The 17,745-nt window shown below is 43.0% G+C and overlaps 1 protein-coding gene across 1 annotated transcript in view; it reads right to left on the bottom strand.

Moving 5' to 3' along the window:
- Positions 1–17,474, bottom strand: part of LOC135873401 (sodium-dependent neutral amino acid transporter B(0)AT3-like) — a 91,416-nt gene extending 73,942 nt beyond the window's left edge. The window contains exons 1-2 of the mRNA XM_065397864.1: positions 17,315–17,474; positions 2,226–2,366 (exon numbers count right to left, since the gene is read on the bottom strand). Coding sequence (XP_065253936.1) covers positions 2,226–2,366; positions 17,315–17,474 — 301 coding nt within the window. The remainder of the gene's footprint in view (positions 1–2,225; positions 2,367–17,314) is intronic.
- Between the last annotated feature and the right edge of the window lie 271 nt (positions 17,475–17,745).

Genomic DNA, 17,745 nt, shown 5'->3' with positions numbered 1-17,745 from the left:
GAGCAAGGCTCTACTAAGTGTCAGAAAATTCAGCATGATCCTAGCCCAGCTCATCTACATCCTTGGTCGTGGCCTCAGACTCCTTGGACACATGTTCATGTGGACTTTGCTGGACCTTTAGATGGTTATATGTTTTTGGTTGTAATCAATGCCCATTCAGAATAACCAAAGTTTCCAGAATTACTTGTGCTATAGTTACAAGGATGTCCAGTAGTCTTGGTAACTTGTTTAGCCAAGTTGGTTTACTGTTACAGTTGGTGAGTGACAATGGGCCTAAATTCTGTTCTGAAGAATTTCAGAGATTCCTTGCTTCAAATGGAATGAAACATATACATTCCGCTCCTCACCATCCTGCTACAAATAGACAAGCTTTGGCCTGAAGGATTGTGGTGCTGCCCATCCAATCACTTCCAATACTTGAGGGAATGTTCTAGGCATCAGTGGGCAGAACCGTATTTATTTTGGTGGAAGCCAGAAAAGCCTGATTTCCATTGATGTAAGTGGGAGGAAATTCATGCCCGTAGAGTGCCCATTTAGTGCTGCAGGCAGAGGAATCTCTCTGGTGCACCCTGCTGCTGTCTACACATTACAGGTAGTAGCTTAATATGCTGCTGTCTTTCATTGTGTATATGTGACCGAATAGGCCCATGTGTTCACACCCTACACATTACTGTAATAACTTTGTACAAGACATGTATTGTGTGGTATCATTTGTGTGACAACATTGTATGTGAAGTTATAATATTCCCCTGTATGGTGTTAACACATTTTCCAAACCCCATAGCTTTGCCTAAACAGAAGTTGCAAACAGGTCTGTCCTAAACAAAGGAATGCATCCTTGCTTTAATTTGCATTTAAGCAGTGAACAGATTCATCAAGCAGGAAGGAAAGACAAAGTTCAAACAGGTGAAAAAACCAGTAAGGGTTATCCTTCCACATAGACTCTTTGGTTCCTGGTTCTCAGCTGGAAATGTTTTTCAAGAAAGGGACTGAAACTATAAAAAGGAGGGACAAACACCCAAGGTACCCCCCTCCCTGCTGCCCATTGCATTCACTACACCTGAAGAGACAAAGGAAGCAGCTGTTGGACTCTGGGAGAGGAGTCTTGACCTGACAGTTTGGTCAGTAAAAGCATGTGGTGAGAACTTTGCTTTGAAATTAATATTTGTTAAGTTCGGCACCAGTTAAGGATTTTATCTTTATTTTTCTTGTACCCACTTCTGACTTTTATGCCTCATTATGTGTTTTCACTCAAAATCTATCTTTGTAATTAATAAAGTTGTTTTACTGTTTTATCTAATCCAGTGTGTTCAAGTTTAAGTGTCTGGGTAACTCCATTTGGGGTAACAAGTTGTGTGCATATTATTCCCTTAAAGGAATAATGCACTTAACATATTTGTACTGTTCAGGAGAGGGCTGGGCTGTACATATTTATGGGGTAAGATCTGGGACGGAGGGGGTGTTGGGATCACCCTGCAGCATAACGAAGACTGGTGAGAGCCAAAGTGTGGCTGGTTGGCTGCTGCGCACACATACAGACATAGCTGGGAGTGACTTACATGTTGGAGGCTGTTTGTGAGCATTACACCCAAGTGTCAATGGCCTGCAGAAGGTACTTAAGTTGGGGCTACGCTGTTCAGACCCATAATAGTGTTAGAGTATTCCTCTACATGCTTAACTGCTGGGGACTTGTACATTTTCCTATTATTTTTTTTTTGGTGGAGGGAGGGAGGTTTGTGTGACTCCTGATAAGGACCCCAAATGGTCTCCTGTTTTAATTAAGGGTTTGTCTCTGTCTAGGGTTAATGCCTAATTCATTTATTTTTTCCCAAACCGAGTGGAAGGGACCCAAAGGGGGATGGATCTAGTGGGAGGCAAGCAGGGTTCTCTTGGGCATGTCACTTGGGCCTTGAGATATTTTTAACAAACCCACTGTGTCCCACTAGACTGATTTTATTTTATGTAACTGTCTGTTGTGTTTCCTAGATAAAAGGGTTTTGAGGTTTCATATCAGAGAGGAGTCCTATGTGCTTGTGAATGGGTAAGAACTGCTGGACAGTGTGACCACGGAGATCAAACTTTAGTTTACTAGAGCCAGTATTGCTCTGGGCTGGAGCTTGAGGCACTTGTTTCAGTTATTTAACCAGTTCCCTAGACAGTATTGAATATGGCTCTTGACAGTGGGGTAACTAGTTTACAGAGAAAAAAAACAGAAAGAAACATACCAACTCCTCCAAAGTAAGGTGAGATGGTATTCCAGACACCAATGCTGCCTTTTCTCAAGCGCTGTCCTATGGCTAGTTCAAGATGAAACAATGGGATTCCTTCAAAGACAAGTGCTATGACGTATGGGATCAAGAATGCCCCTGAAAACATAATTAAACATGGTTAAGCCATAGAAGCTCTGCATCTCACACAAATTATTCTTTATTGCTGCTTGTTATATTTTATTACAGTAATACTCAAGGCCCACAATCAGATAGTGGCCCAACTGCCGTAGGCGTTGTACAAGCACAGGGTCAGATTACTCAGTCAGCAATTTAGTTGTGGGAGGCATGACTCAGATTCTTAGTGTTACAAACCCCCTACCCTTAAGCAATGCAGATTCTCTTCAGTAATCATAAGGCTCTAAATATCCTCAAACATTCCCTCAATTTCTCCTCCTTTCAAATGTTTAATCTCCCCTCCTCCTCCAGCAAACACTACTTATTCTACTTTTTCTCCCTCACCAGCAAACACCCTCATCTCACTTCCTAGCCAGTGCCTTTTCATAGAATCATAGACAATCAGGGTTGGAAGGGACCTCAGGAGGTCATCTAGTCCAACCCCCTGCTCAAAGAAGGACCAATCCCCAACTAAATCATCCCAGCCAGGGCTTTGTCAAGCCTGACCTTAAAAACCTCTAAGGAAGAAGATTCCACCACCTCCCTAGGTAACCCATTCCAGTGCTTCACCACCCTCCTAATGAAAAAGTTTTTCCTAATATCCAACCTAAACCTCCCCCACTGCAACTTGAGATCATTACTCCTTATTCTCTCATCTGGTACCACTGAGAACAGTCTAGATCCATTCTCTTTGGAACCCTCTTTCAGGTAGTTGAAAGCAGCTATCAACCCCCCCCCCCCCATTTTTCTCTTCTGCAGACTAAACAATCCCAGTTCCCTCAGGCTCTCCTCATAAGTCATGTGCTCCAGCCCCTAATCATTTTTGTTGCCCTCTGCTGGACTCTTTCCAATTTTTCCACATGCTGCTTGTAGTGTGGGGCCCAAAACTGGACACAGTACTCCAGATGAGGCCTCACCAATGTCGAATAGAGGGGAATGATCATGTCCTTCGATCTGCTGGCAATACCCCTACTTATACAGCCCAAAATGCCGTTAGCCTTCTTGGCAACAAGGGCACACTGTCGACTCATATCCAGCTTCTCGTCCACTGTAACCCTAGGTCCTTTTCTGCAGAACTGCTGCCTAGCCATTCAGTCCCTAGTCTGTAGCAGTGCATGGGATTCTTCTGTCCTAAGTGCAGGACTCTGCACTTGTCCTTGTTGAACCTCATCAGATTTCTTTTGGCCCAATCCTCTAATTTGTCTAGGTCCCTCTGTATGCTATCCCTATCCTCCAGTGTATCTACCACTCCTCCCAGTTTAGAGTTATCTGCAAACTTCCTGAGGGTGCAGTCCAAGCCATCCTCCAGATCATTAATGAAGCTATTGAACAAAACCGGCCCCAGGGCCGACCCTTGGGGCACTCCGCTTGATACCGGCTGCCAACTAGACATGGAGCCATTGATCACTACCCGTTGAGCCTGATGATCTAGCCAGCTTTCTATCCACCTTATAGTCCATTCATCCAGCCCATACTTCTTTAACTTGCTGTATGGCCACTGGGAAGCATTCATGGACAGAGGACTGTTCTCTCGGGATGGACTTCAGCTGAGTAAGGAGGGAAATAGACTTCTAGGATGGAGGCTGGCACAACTGATTAAGAGAACTTTAAACTAGGAATTTGGGGGAGATGGTTGGAAGATGTCCAGGTAATCTCCCTGCCGGAATTTAACATTGAGAGGGAAGAAAACGAAGTAAGAAAGGATACAGCCGTGGGTATGAGAATGGATATAAAGAGGAAGGGTAGTGTAGATACCAGTCTCTAGGTGTACTGGTGGTAGAATGTCTGTGCCTAATCAGGTAAAGAATGTCAGTGAAGCCAAACGGCAAAAATTAAGATGTTTGTACACTAATGCAAGGAGCCTAGGTAACAAAATGGAGGAACTAGAGCTACTGGTGCAGGAAGTGAAACCAGATGATATAGGGATAACAGAAACATAATAATAAATAAATGGAGATAGCCTATCTCCTAGAACTGGAAGGGACGTTGAAAGGTCATTGAGTCCAGCCCCCTGCCTTTACTATCAGGACCAAGTACTGATTTTGCCCCCTCAAGGATTGAGCTCATAACCCTGGATTTAGCAGCCCAATGCTCAAACCACTGAGCTATCCCTCCCCCCACAGGTGGAATAGTAGTCATGACAGGAGTACAGGTATTGAAGTGTATGTGCTATTTAGGAAAGACAGCAATAAAGGCAAAGGTGGTGGAGTAGCATTGTATATCGATGAGGTAGACTGTAAAGAAATAAGAAGTGATGGAATGGATAAGACAGAGTCTGTCTGGGCAAAAATCACATTGGGAAAGAAAGCTACTGGAGCAGGGGTCGGCAACCTTTCAGAAGTGGTGTGCCAAGTCTTCATTTATTCATTTTAAGGTTTCGCGTGCTGGTAATATATTTTAATGTTTTTTAGAAGGTCTCTCTCTATAAGTCTATATATTATATAACTATTGTATTGTAAAATAAACAAGGTTTTCAAAATGTTTAAGAAGCTTCATTTAAAATTAAATTAAAATGTCGATCTTACGCTGCCGGCCCGCTCAGCCTGCTGCCAGCCTGGGGTTTCTGTTCACCTAGGCCAGCAGTGGGCTGAGTGGGGCTGGCAGCCAGAACCCCAGACCGGCAGCGGGCTGTGCGGGGCCGGCGGCCGAGACCCCAGGCCAGCAGTGGGCTGAGCGGCTCAGCCCGCTGCCACTCAAGGGTTCCATCCGTCGGCTCCTGCCAGCCGGGATCCCGGCTGCCGGACCCGCTCAGCCCGCTGCCATACTGGGGTCCTGGCCCTACCCACATACAGTGGATACCTACCTTCTCCCTGGTTCTGGCCCATTCTCTTCCTCTCTCTCTGAACTGAGCTGAGGGTGGGAGTGCACTGAGCACAGGGCTGGGGGTGAAGGAGCAGGCTGGGGGTTGGGGTGTAGGGTCTGACCAGGAGCTAGAATGAGGGAGGGGGCTCAGGGTTGGGGCAGGAGGTTTGGGTGTGGAGCACTTACCTGGGCAGCTCCCATTTGGTGCGAGGGGTGCAGGTGGGAATGGGGGGGGCGTGCAGGAGCTCCCATTTGGTGCTCAGGGTGGGGGTGGGGATGTGGGGGGTGCAAGAGTCAGGATGTGGGGGGTGCATGGGGTGGGGGCTGGGTATGTGGGGGTGCAGGGTGTCAGGGCCTGGGTATGTGTTGGGGTGCTAGAGTCAGGGCTGGGGTCATGGTGGGGGGGGTGAAGGAGTCAAGCAGAGGGCTGGGTGTGTGTGAGGGGGGTACAGGGCTCAGGGCAGGGGCCTGGGGTGTGTGCGGGATGCAGGGCTCAGGGCAGAGGGCTGGGTGTGTGTGAGGGGGGGTTAGGTCAGGGCAGGGGTCTGGGGGGTATGCAGAGCACAGGGGGGCTCAGGGCAGAGGGCTGAGGGTGTGGGGGGGGTCAGGGCAGAGGGCTGGAGGGGATAATGCCCCTATTCCACCACCACCCCTTCCCCAAGGCCCTGCCTCAGTTTCTTCTCTGCCTCCACCAGGAGCAGCAAGCAGGCTGACCCTGCTCCTTCCGGACCCCCTCCCTCGGAAGGGCCATCAGCTGATCGGCCAGCAGGGAGGAGGAGGAGGGGCAGGAACCCAGCACACTGCTGGAAGAGACAGGGGAGCTGGCAGGATCCGGCAGGTCCCAGTTTCTGCCCCTTGTCCCCTGCCCCCGCGGGAGGGGGAGGCGGAGGGCAGAGAAGAGCGGGCAGGGCCGGGCTTGGCTGGGCAAGGCAGGATTTTTAATGGCACGCTGCTGCCTGCCGGGACTCGGCAGGCAGCAGCGTGCCATTAAAAATCGGCTCGCGTGCCATAGGTTGCCGACCCCTGCACTAGAGCTTCCCCTGGGATAGTGCTTGGGGTGTGCTACAGACCTCCGGGATCTGATTTGCATATGGATAGAGACCTCTTTAATGTTTTTAATGAAGTAAACACTAATGAGCATTGTGTGATCATGGGAGACTTTAACTTCCCAGATATAGACTGGAGGACAAGTGCTAGTAATAATCATAGGGCTCAGATTTTCCTGGATGCGATAGCTGATGGATTCCTTCACCAAGTAGTTGAAGAACCAACAAGAGGGGATGCCATTTTAGATTTAGTTTTAGTGAGTAGTGAGGACCTCATAGAAGAAATGGTTGTAGGGGACAACCTTGGTTCGCGTGATCATGAGCTAATTCAGTTCAAACTAGATGGAAGGATAAACAAAAATAGATCTGGGACTAGGGTTTTTGATTTCAAAAGGACTAACTTTAAAGAATGAAGAAAATTAGTTAGGGAAGTGGATTGGACTGAAGAACTCATGGATCTAAAGGCGGAGGAGGCCTCGAATTACTTCAAGTCAAAGTTGCAGAAACTATCAGAAGCCTGCATCCCAAGAAAGGGGGGAAAAGTCATTGGCAGGAGGTGTAGACCAAGCTGGATGAGCAAGCATCTCAGAGAGGTGATTAAGAAAAAGCAGAAAGCCTACAAGGAGTGGAAGATGGGAGGGATTAGCAAGGAAAGCTGCCTTATTGAGGTCAGAACATGTAGGGATAAAGTGAGAAAGGCCAAAAGCCATGTAGAGTTGGACCTTGCAAAGGGAATTAAAACCAATAGTAAAAGGTTCTATAGCCATATAAATAAGAAGAAAACAAAGAAAGAAGAAGTGGGACTGCTAAACACTGAGGATGGAGTGGAGGTTAAGGATAATCTAGGCATGGCCCAATATCTAAACAAATACTTTGCCTCAGTCTTTAATGAGGCTAATGAGGAGAGCTTAGGGATAATGGTAGGATGACAAATGGGAATGAGGATATGGAGGTAAATATTACCACATTCGAGGTAGAAGCCAAACTCGAACAGCTTAATGGGACTAAATCGGGGGGCCCAGATAATCTTCATCTAAGAATATTAAAGGAACTGGCACATGAAATTGCAAGCCCATTAGCAAGAATTTTTAATGAATCTGTAAACTCAGGGGTTGTACCGTATGACTGGAGAATTGCTAACATAGTTCCTATTTTTAAGAAAAGGGAAAAAAAGTGATCCGGGTAACTATATAGGCCTGTTAGTTTGACATCTGTAGTATGCAAGGTCTTGGAAAACATTTTGAAGGAGAAAGTAGTTAAGGATATTGAGGTTAATGGTAATTGGGACAAAATACAACATGGTTTTACAAAAGGTAGATCATGCCAAACCAACCTGATCTCCTTCTTTGAGAAGGTAACAGATTTTTTAGAGAAAGGAAATCTAATTTACCTCGATTTCAATAAGGCATTTGATACGGTTCCACATGGGGAATTATTAGCTAAATTGGAAAAGATGGGGATCAATATGAAAATTGAAAGGTGGATAAGGAACTGGTTAAAGGGGAGACTACAACGGGTCATACTGAAAGGTGAACTGTCAGGCTGGAAGGAGGTCACTAGTGGAGTTTCTCAGGGATCGGTTTTGGGACCAATCTTGTTTAATCTTTTTATTACTTATTACTTGGCACAAAAAGTGGGAATGTGCTAATAAAGTTTGCGGATGACACAAAGCTGGGAGGTATTGCTAATACAGAGAAGGACCGGGATATCATACAGGAAGATCTGGATGACCTTGTAAACTGGAGTAATAGTAATAGGATGAATTTTAATAGTGAAAAGTGCAAGGTCATGCATTTAGGGATTAAAAACAAGAATTTTTGTTATAAATTGGGGACGCATCAGTTGGAAGTAACAGAGGAGGAGAAGGACCTCAGGAGAAGGTTGATCACAGGATGACTATGAGTCGCCAATGTGATATGGCTGTTTAAAAAGCTAATGCGGTCTTGGGATGCATCAGGCAAGGTATTTCCAGTAAAGATAAGGAGGTGTTAGTACCATTATACAAGGCACTGGTGAGACCTCATCTGGAATATTGTGTGCAGTTCTGGTCTCCCATGTTTAAGAAGGATGAATTCAAACTGGAACAGGTACAAAGAAGGGCTACTAGGATGATCCGAGGAATGGAAAACCGGTCTTATGAAAGGAGACTCAAAGAGCTTGGCTTGTTTAGCCTAACCAAAAGAAGGCTGAAGGGAGATATGATTGCTCTTTATAAATATATCAGAGGGATAAATATCAGAGAGGGAAAGGAATTATTTAAGCTCAGCACCAATGTGGACACAAGAACAAATGGATATAAACTGGACATTAGGAAATTTAGACTTGAAATTAGATGAAGATTTCTAGTCATTAGAGGAGTGAAGTTCTGGAACAGCCTTCCAAGGGGAGTAGTGGGGTCAAAAGACATATCTGGCTTCAAGACTAAGCTTGATAAGTTTATGGAGGGGAGGCTATGATGGGATAGCCTAAATTTTGGCAATGAATTGATCATTGATTATTAGTGGTAAATATGCCCAATGGCCTGTGATGGGATGTTAGATGGGATGGGATCTGAGTTACTACAGAGAATTCTTTCCTGTGTGTCTGGCTGGTGAGTCTTGCCCACATGCTCAGGGTTTAGCTGATCGCCATATTTGGGGTCGGGAAGGAATTTTCCTCCAGGGCAGATTGGCAGAGGCCCTGGAGGTTTTTCACCTTCCTCTGCAGTGTGGGGCACCGGTTACTTACTGGAGGATTCTCTGCACCTTGAGGTCTTTAAACCACAATTTGAGGACTTCAATAGCTCAGATATAGGTTAGGGGTTTGTTACAGGAGTGGGTGGGTGAGATTCTGTGGCCTGCGTTGTGCAGGAGGTCAGACTAGATGATCATAATGGTCCCTTCTGACCTTAAAGTCTATGAGTCTGAGTCTATCACATCCGCCAACTCCTTTAGCACCCTCGGATACAGTGCATCCGGCCCCATGAACTTGTGCTCGTCCAGGTTTTCTAAATAGTCCTGAACCACTTCTTTCTCCACAGAGGGCTGGTCACCTCCTCCCCATGCTGTGCTGCCCAGTGCAGTAGTCTGGGACCGGACCTTGTTCGTGAAGACAGAGGCAAAAAAAGCATTGAGTACATGAGCTTTTTCCACATCCGCTGTCACTAGGTTGCCTCCCTCATTCAGTAAAGGGCCCACACTTTCCTTGACTTTCTTCTTGTTTCTAACATACCTGAAGAAACCCTTTTTGTTACTCTTAACATCCCTTGCTAGCTGCAACTCCAAGTGTGATTTGGCCTTCCTGATTTCACTCCTGCATGCCTGAGCAATATTTTTATACTCCTCCTTGGTCATTTGTGCAATCTTCCACTTCTTGTAAGCTTCTTTTTTGTGTTTAAGATCAGCAAGGATTTCACTGTTAAGCCAAGCCGGTCGCCTGCCATATTTACTATTCTTTCTACACATCGGGATGGTTTGTTCCTGCAACCTAAATAATGATTCTTTAAAATACAGCCAGCTCTCCTGGACTCCTTTCCCCCTCACGTTATTCCCACAAACCTGACCCTCCCTCAGTTCTCCACCCCAGGATCCCCACCTGAGTCTCTGTCCTTCCCCTCTGATCACCTGACATCTCACATACTTGAACCTTCTTCATAGTAAGGGGAGGGTCAGGAAAAAGTAAGAGATATGACTTAGACACCTAAGTCCAGCATTTACATGCCCCTTACATTCACAATACCCTATTCAGCTGCTGTTGAACCCTTTAGGTGCCTAAGTCACCTGTTGCCTAAATTTCTCCTGTTAAAGTTCTGTACATGCCTAAGTTTTTGCCTCTGGCTATGTGCATTGTTGTCTTGCTCTAGGCACCTGGATGTCTAAATCCCAGAGCAACCCACAAATGGTCTATTTCACCTACAGGGCCTGAATCAGGTCCATTCAAAATCTAGCTGGAGGAAGAGCAGCAGCAGCATTGTGTTAGGGAGAAGGAGGGAATTTCCACAATAGAAATCAGGGCCAGATTTAGACTCAAGTCCTTCTCCTACCTCCCCATCCTTCACTACCTATCTCTGATGTGAAACATGCCTGCCCTCTGCACTACTACTACTACTTCATGAGGCTGGACAGTGGGGGGAGGAGAAGGTTGCATGGCAGCTGAGATTAAAGACAGGGAGAAACAATTTTATAATTCTACCAAACTTCAACCGCTTGGCTGAAAATTTCCCTTGCCAAGTGTCTGCCTCAGGAAAGATGTTGATAAAATGGAGAGGCACTCCAGTTCAGAGAAGAGCTATGATAATGATTAAAGGATTAGAAAACCTAACAATTGCTGATATGGGCACTGGGATTCTGAGCAGAGCAACCAAGAGCAGGGAGACAGTCTCCTGGAACCCAGGGAACATCAAGAAGGTGGAAGCAACCTGACTATAATGCAGAGGATACCTGAATTGGTCGGGGAGCGGGGAGGGAAAGAGGGGAAGAGCGGTGGAGTTAATAGTTTGGCTGTGCAAAGGGATTTGGAGCAAGTAGGGGGAGGGATCTGAGGAGGAGCCAGGGAGAAGATTGGTTAAAGAGACTGGGATAGAGAGACTGGGACTCAGACAGATAGACCAGCAGACTGGGACTCACTAGATGTGGGAACCAGGACTGGTATGAGGAGGCAAGGAGGAAGCTGGGGAGACTTGGATGACGAGTTAGCCTGGGATGTGTGTAAGAAACAGAATGGGTACAGGCTGTCGGGGACACAGAGAAAAGTGTCTGTGTCCACTCAAATACACTCCCCTCTAGAGACTGGAATGGAAACCAAGATTCATGGGTTTCAACATTCCCCTGCTGCCAGCAAATATTGGAGAAGCCCCTCTCTAGTGCAGTTCCAGCTAGCAGTAGTAGGTTGCCATTTGAACTAATGAAATAATTGACAGAAGATGACAGATGTCTGTGCAGTGGATCTAGAAAATGAGGAGCACACCTGTGAAAAGTTTAGTTTCAGTGACTTGCCCAGTATCATACCAGAACTCTGTGTGAGAGGCAGGGCTAGACCCCACCTCTCCAGAGCAGCATTCCACTACCTTCATCATAAGACATTCTTTATTTTCCTGCAATCCCCTGTCTCATTCGCTACTCACTTTACGGTATCTGACTCGTTATGGAGGTGGACAGGACTGTTCCATTGCCTTTCCCTTTGGGGAGGGCATTGGTGCTCAACCAGCTGGTCCTGTCCATGTTCCGGCTGTTCCGGCACTGGTTCAACACCCTAAGCCTGCCCTCAGGAACCCTGGCTAGTCTCCAGAAGAAGATCCTGGAGTTTTTCTGGCTAGGACTGCACTTAAAGAACATAATCGGTTTAATTTATCAAAACAAAGATTGAGAGGTGACTTGATTGTGTATAAGTACATTCACAGGGAGAAAATAACAACTATGAAAGTGCTCTTTCATCTAGTGGAGAAAGCAAAACAGTGAATGGAAACTAAACCCAGACAAATTCAAATTAGAAATCAAGACCAATTTTTTTTTAACAGTGAGAGTGAGTAAAGATTGGAACAAACTACCAACAAAGTGGTAGATTCTCCATCTCTTGGAGTCTTTAAATTAAGACTGGGTGCCTTTAATCAATACAAGTTACTGGGCTCAGTACTGGAGTAATGGTGAAATTTAATGGCCTGTGATAAACAGACTTGGTGATCTAATGGTCCCTGCTGGCCTTAAATTCTATGAATATGCACTTACATGCACTATATCCAGATATGTGTACAGTGGGATTTAATTTCTTCCAACTTTATGCTCACATACCTGATCCTGTTACTTCCTTAGGAAAAAGGTACACTTGAATTTTAACCTCTCTCTTTCCGTACAGTAAAATGAAGGCCTCTTGAGTTTCAAACTTGGCCAGAAGCAGGAGCATATTAGACATCTATTCTACCTCCAATAACTTCATAATTCTCACTTTCAAGATCTAATCCATTTACTGAAACGACTAGTGAACTTCATATGTATAGGTCATATTTCCCTGCTGAGAATATAAGGAGTCTGTTTTATTCCAGACACTCTTGTATTTTGTGGCAGCTAGTTCAAAATCAGGCTAGAGGATAAGGTAGGCCATAGGGATTTCTAAGTCAGTTGTTTGGGTGCAGTTTAGCACTGCCTCCCTGATGGGATTTGAATGCCAAGTTGAAAAATGTGACTTTATTTCCCCACAATAAAACTTGCTCTTTGCAAGAAAGGTAACTTGTTTTTTGTTTTTTTTTAATTCATCCTGTAAGGTCACATGCTTGAGCTTAGGTGCAGTAGTAATAGTAATAGTTGATATGACCCATAAGATCTCTTACTGAGGACTTTTGCTTGAGGCAGACATACCTATAGTAGGCTATAATCAGAAATAAAACACTGCACCAAGTTGCTATTAGACTAGCTACTTCTTTTCAAGTCTTACATATTTTCCAAATCACAATACATATTTGTTATTTAAAAAACCTTTTTCGTATGTCAATTTTAAGTGCCAAAGTACATAACAGGCTCTTTAAAAATCATCTTTTACAATCCCAGTTGCCTGGGATCCTGTTTGTTTGCCTCCTATTACTCTGGCAAACAGCATCCATATCCATTAGTCATAGCGAGTAAATAACTTACTTAACTCAGGCAATAAACCCAAATAATCACTAACGACAGAGAGTGATAAAAGTTGCAGCACTGATATTGTGTTTTTCTCTGTGATTGCAAATCTATTGAGCTGAGCGTGTTAGACCCAAGTTACTTAGTAACACAAATTGCCATGAATAAGGTTCAGAGGTCTGATGGGAAGCAATTGACATTAATCGAAAATATGTTCCTACTTTTTATCTCTTGTTTTGTAGAGCGCTTAGAGATGAGGAAAAATATAACCTCTGATTTCCAAACACTTGGATAAAACCCAAACCTGAACCACTTGTGGGAACTGCAGTTTATGCCTTGGAAGTCATTGTGCCTGTCTATGACAGTTTCAAATTAGGCTACACTGCACTGGTGCATTGCAGCTACACTAAGGTAGTAGTGTACCTACATTGGCACAGATATTCCCACAGATATTCTATACTCTATTCCCCTCAGAGTATAGACTGGCTCTGAGGTACAATGCTTTACAGGATTTCATATGCTTCCTTGCTCAGGTCTGTGTTTGAAAGACGAGATTTTTTTCCCCCCCCAAAAAAAGTTTGTAAATGGGATTTATGTTCCTAAAGCATTGAAAGTCAAAGGGACTTGTGCTTCTAAGTTGTTTGAGTGCTTTTGAAAATCCCACCCAAAGTCACATTTTAGCTTGAAATTAACAAGACTTAAATAAATCAATCTAGCTATGTTATTTATTTATCTTGATTAACTTTATGGCCATCATTTTTTTTTAACTATAATCTGCAAAACATCTTCTAATTTCTACTTTCCAGAATAAATAATCTTGGGAGTTTCTGAATGCACAAGAAACACCTAGTTTGTATAATTCCTTAATATAGATAGTCAGGGGTATGTAGGGCTCATAACCTAAAGAGAATGAAGTAGTGGAGAACAGGAAGAGGGGCACCCAGGTACCACAGTGCCTATGAAATCCCCAGCCATGCCTCTGATGGAGCAGCAAGGGGAGGTCAGGTGCTGCACACCTTTTTTACTCTCATGACTTTATGTTTCTTAAGGTAAAGTAACCAAACTGGAACTTCAAGTATGGAGCACTGATTACAGTTCAATATAGTAGAGCTTATTCACCACTGTAACTTTGTGTCATTGCTTACAACAGGGCAAAGTGGATGCAAATTACTACATAATTATATCATTTTATACCAACTTTGCACTGGTGTAACTATGGAAGTGCAAAGCATAACACCTCAGCCTTTTCAATCCCTTTTTAAAATATCTAGCTTATTCTACTTTTTTTTTTTCTAACTGCTGCTGTGTGCTGGGTAGACATAAGCACTTGGGAATTGTCAGACTTGATCAGACTAATGTTCCATCTAGTTTACAATATCCTGCCTCCAACAGCGACCAGTACCAGATGCTTCATAGGAATGTGCAAGAAACCCTTCAGTAGGCAGATGTGCATTTTTTGACATTTATGCACGTTTATAATTTTTCTGCCATTTTTCATAGCTGTCCTAATTATGTTTAAATTAGTGAAGAACAAAATACAAAAGGTTTAGAAGTTCAATTTGGAATCTGAAAAATTGATTTGTAAATCTCAGAATAATGGACTTTCTCATAACATTTTGACACTTCTGCTTCCAGTCCAAAATGGAACCATGAAATGCAGAGGCATGTGAAAATGTATTTCAGCTGAAAGATTTTATTTGGATTTAGTTCAATTCAGGACAAAGATCTTTTTTTTTTTTTTTTTTTTTTTGAGGCAGATTGTGAACAAACTCGCTTTAAAAAAAAAAAGAAATCTAAATTTTTAAATGTGACCGGTGTAACCAATACAGTTATGTTTGCAGTGAGCCTGAAACAAAACCTCTGAGGTGTGAATGGCTCCATTCATTTATTTGAGTGTTAAGGCAGATGTGACTGATACTTTTTCACTGTTTATCAAAGCATGTAAGAAAGGCAAGGAAGTTATGTAGGGTAACACAGTGTACTCTGACAGATCATACATTTTGGTGTACAAGTGGATGAGTCTGGAATCATTTTTTTCTCCCCATAATTGAGATGGAACCAAGCCCAAAGGGTTAGCCAGGTGTCTGAGTCCCATTCAGGGAAAATCCCAAGCCAGAGGCCAACAAGAGTCCATGGCAGGATATGCTTTATTAGAGAAAAAATTATTCAATCACTGCCACACCAGTGATTTTTAAATGTTATTGCTAACTACTACTATTGTAAACTTGGGGAAATAATATTCTGGTTCATTTTTAAATACTAAAATAACTAAGATTCATAGATTTTTAAGGACATAAGAACAGCCATACTGTGTCAGAACAATGGTTCATCTAGCACAGTATCCCGTCTTCCAATAGTGGCCCTTGCCAGATGCTTCAGAGGAAATGAACAAGTCAGGGCAATTATTCAGTGATCCATCCCTTGTTGTCCAGTCCCAGCTTCTGGCAAGCAGAGGTTTAGAGCATGGGGCTGTGTCCTTGACCATCTTGGCTAATAGCCACTGATGCACTTATTCTCCATGAACTTATCCAATTCTTTTTGGAACCCAGTCATACATTTGGCCTTCACAACATCCCCTAGCAACAAGTTCCACAGGTTGACTGTGTGATGTGTGAAGAAACACTTCCTTATGTTAGTTTTAAATCTGCTGCCTATTAATTTAATTGGATGTCCCCTGGTTCTTGTGTTATGTGCAGGGCAAAATAACATTTTGCTATTCACTTTCTCCTCACCATTCATAATTTTATAGCCCTCTGTCATATCCCCCCTTAGTTATCTCTTTTCTAAGCAGAACAGTCCCACTCTTTTAAATCTCTCCTTGTATAGAAGCTGTTCCATACCCCTAAACACTGTAGTTGACCTTCTCTGTACCTTCTCCAATTCTAAAATATCTTTTTGAGAGGGGGCGACCAGAACTGCTCACAGTATTCAAGGTGTGGGCATACCATGGATTTATATAGTGGCAATATGATATTTTCTGTTTGATTATCTGTCCTTTTCCTAATGTTTCTTAACATTCTGTTAGCTTTTTTGACTGCTGCTGTACATTGAGCAGATATTTTCAGAGAACTATCCACAATGACCCCAAGAGCTCTTTCTTGAGTGGTAAGAGCTAATTTAGACCCCAACATTTTGTATGTATAGTTGGGATTATGTTTTCCAATGTACATTACTTTGCACTCATCAATATTGAATTTTGTTTGTCATTTTGTGGCCCAATAACCCGGTTTTGTGAGATCCCTTTTTAACTCTTCGCAGTCAGCTTTGGACCTGATCATCTTGAGTAATTTTGTATTGGTCTGCAAATTTTGCACCTCACTGTTCATCCCCAATGGCTAACAAGCCTTACTGTAAAAAAAATTATTTTAATCTAAATTTGTCTAGTTTCAGCTTCTAGCCACCTAGTACTTACTTATAAATCATCAGTAAGTCACCTCTTAACCTTCTCTGTGAGCTAATGTATTGACCTTTTTAAGTCTCTCACTGTAAGGCAGGTTTTCCAGACCTTGAAACATTCTTGTAGCTCATTTTTGCACCCTCTCAAATTTTTCAGCTTACTTTTTAAAAGGTGTGCATCCCATTTCAAAAAATGGTCTCACTGATGCTCGATTTAGTTGTAATAACACCTCCCTACATCTACTTGATAGTTCTCTGCTTATACTTGCAAGTGTTTATACTCTTAAACACTACATTGCACCAGAAGCTTATGTTCACTTGGTTATCCACCATGCCACCTAAATAGCTTTCTGAGCCACTTGTTTCCAAAGTGTGACATACATTCTTGGTTCTCAGATATCTGATCTTGTATTTAGCTCTATCAAAAAGCATATTATTCAACTAAACTTAGTTTACCAAACAATCCCGATTGCTCATTTAACACTTCATATTTTGTGTCATCTGCAAACTGTACTGCCATAGATTTTATACATTTACCAGATGTAAGCCATGTCCACTCACTGTGGCACGGTATTCCCTTCTCGTGGGGACTAAATCACACAGACATTGATGAGCCTTATACAGCCTTAGCATAGGATAGCTGAGTCTTTCAGCTCAGGTAGTAGTGGCTCATGTATTAAGATCCAGAAGTTCCAGGTTTGATTCGCTGATGATGATGACCAACCCAAAGGCATCAGCATTACACAGATTATTGAGAAAGATATTGAATAACATTGGGCCAAAACTAAATCCCTGTGTGACCCCACTAAAAACACCTCATTTTATGATGATAGTAAAAAGTTTTAACACTGATTTTTCCTAATTCATGATTATTGTAAAGCATTCTTAGTTTGTGGACATTTCCTAAATCAGTGAATCTTTTTAAAATATCACTTTCACACAGTGAGAAAGCTATTCTACTTTGTGGAAAAGGTTACATTAAAAAAGCAAAAATAGAAGATTAGATTTGTTAACATATTTTCCCTGCCCATTCATGCTTTATATATATAGTTAAATTAATATTGTATGTTTAATTTAATGAAAGATCCCAACTTGCTCTTACCTCCTCCATATATTTGACATAAGTATGGAAATCTCCACACATTTCCCAGGCCTACTGCAAATCCAACGCAGCTTAAAATATACTGGAATTTATTGTCCCACTTCGGTCTGTCATCTTCTTTAAGAACTTCAGGGATATCCAATGACTGAGCATTTGACATCCTTACAAAGTATGGTATTCTTTTATCCTGCTGTTTAACGAATGGGGGGGGGGAACTTTATATAATTCAGAGCCTGGCTCTCCTACAAGTTTAATATGAGGAGAGTCTGAAGATTTCTGGAAAAGAGGTGGAGTTTTCATCACTTTACATCACCCAAAATGTATGAGTGTAAGGATTTGCAATTTAAAACCAAAACTGGGAATGATGAATATGTAGATGGAGCTATCTCTCTGGCCTGTTTTTTTGTAATTTCCTTCTTTATTTGTAGAAC

Source organism: Emys orbicularis, chromosome 2 (assembly GCF_028017835.1).
Source record: "Emys orbicularis isolate rEmyOrb1 chromosome 2, rEmyOrb1.hap1, whole genome shotgun sequence".
NCBI classification, from domain to species: domain Eukaryota; kingdom Metazoa; phylum Chordata; order Testudines; family Emydidae; genus Emys; species Emys orbicularis.
The sequence above is the reverse complement of the archived record's forward strand: the minus strand, read 5'-3'. Positions and strand labels throughout refer to the sequence as shown.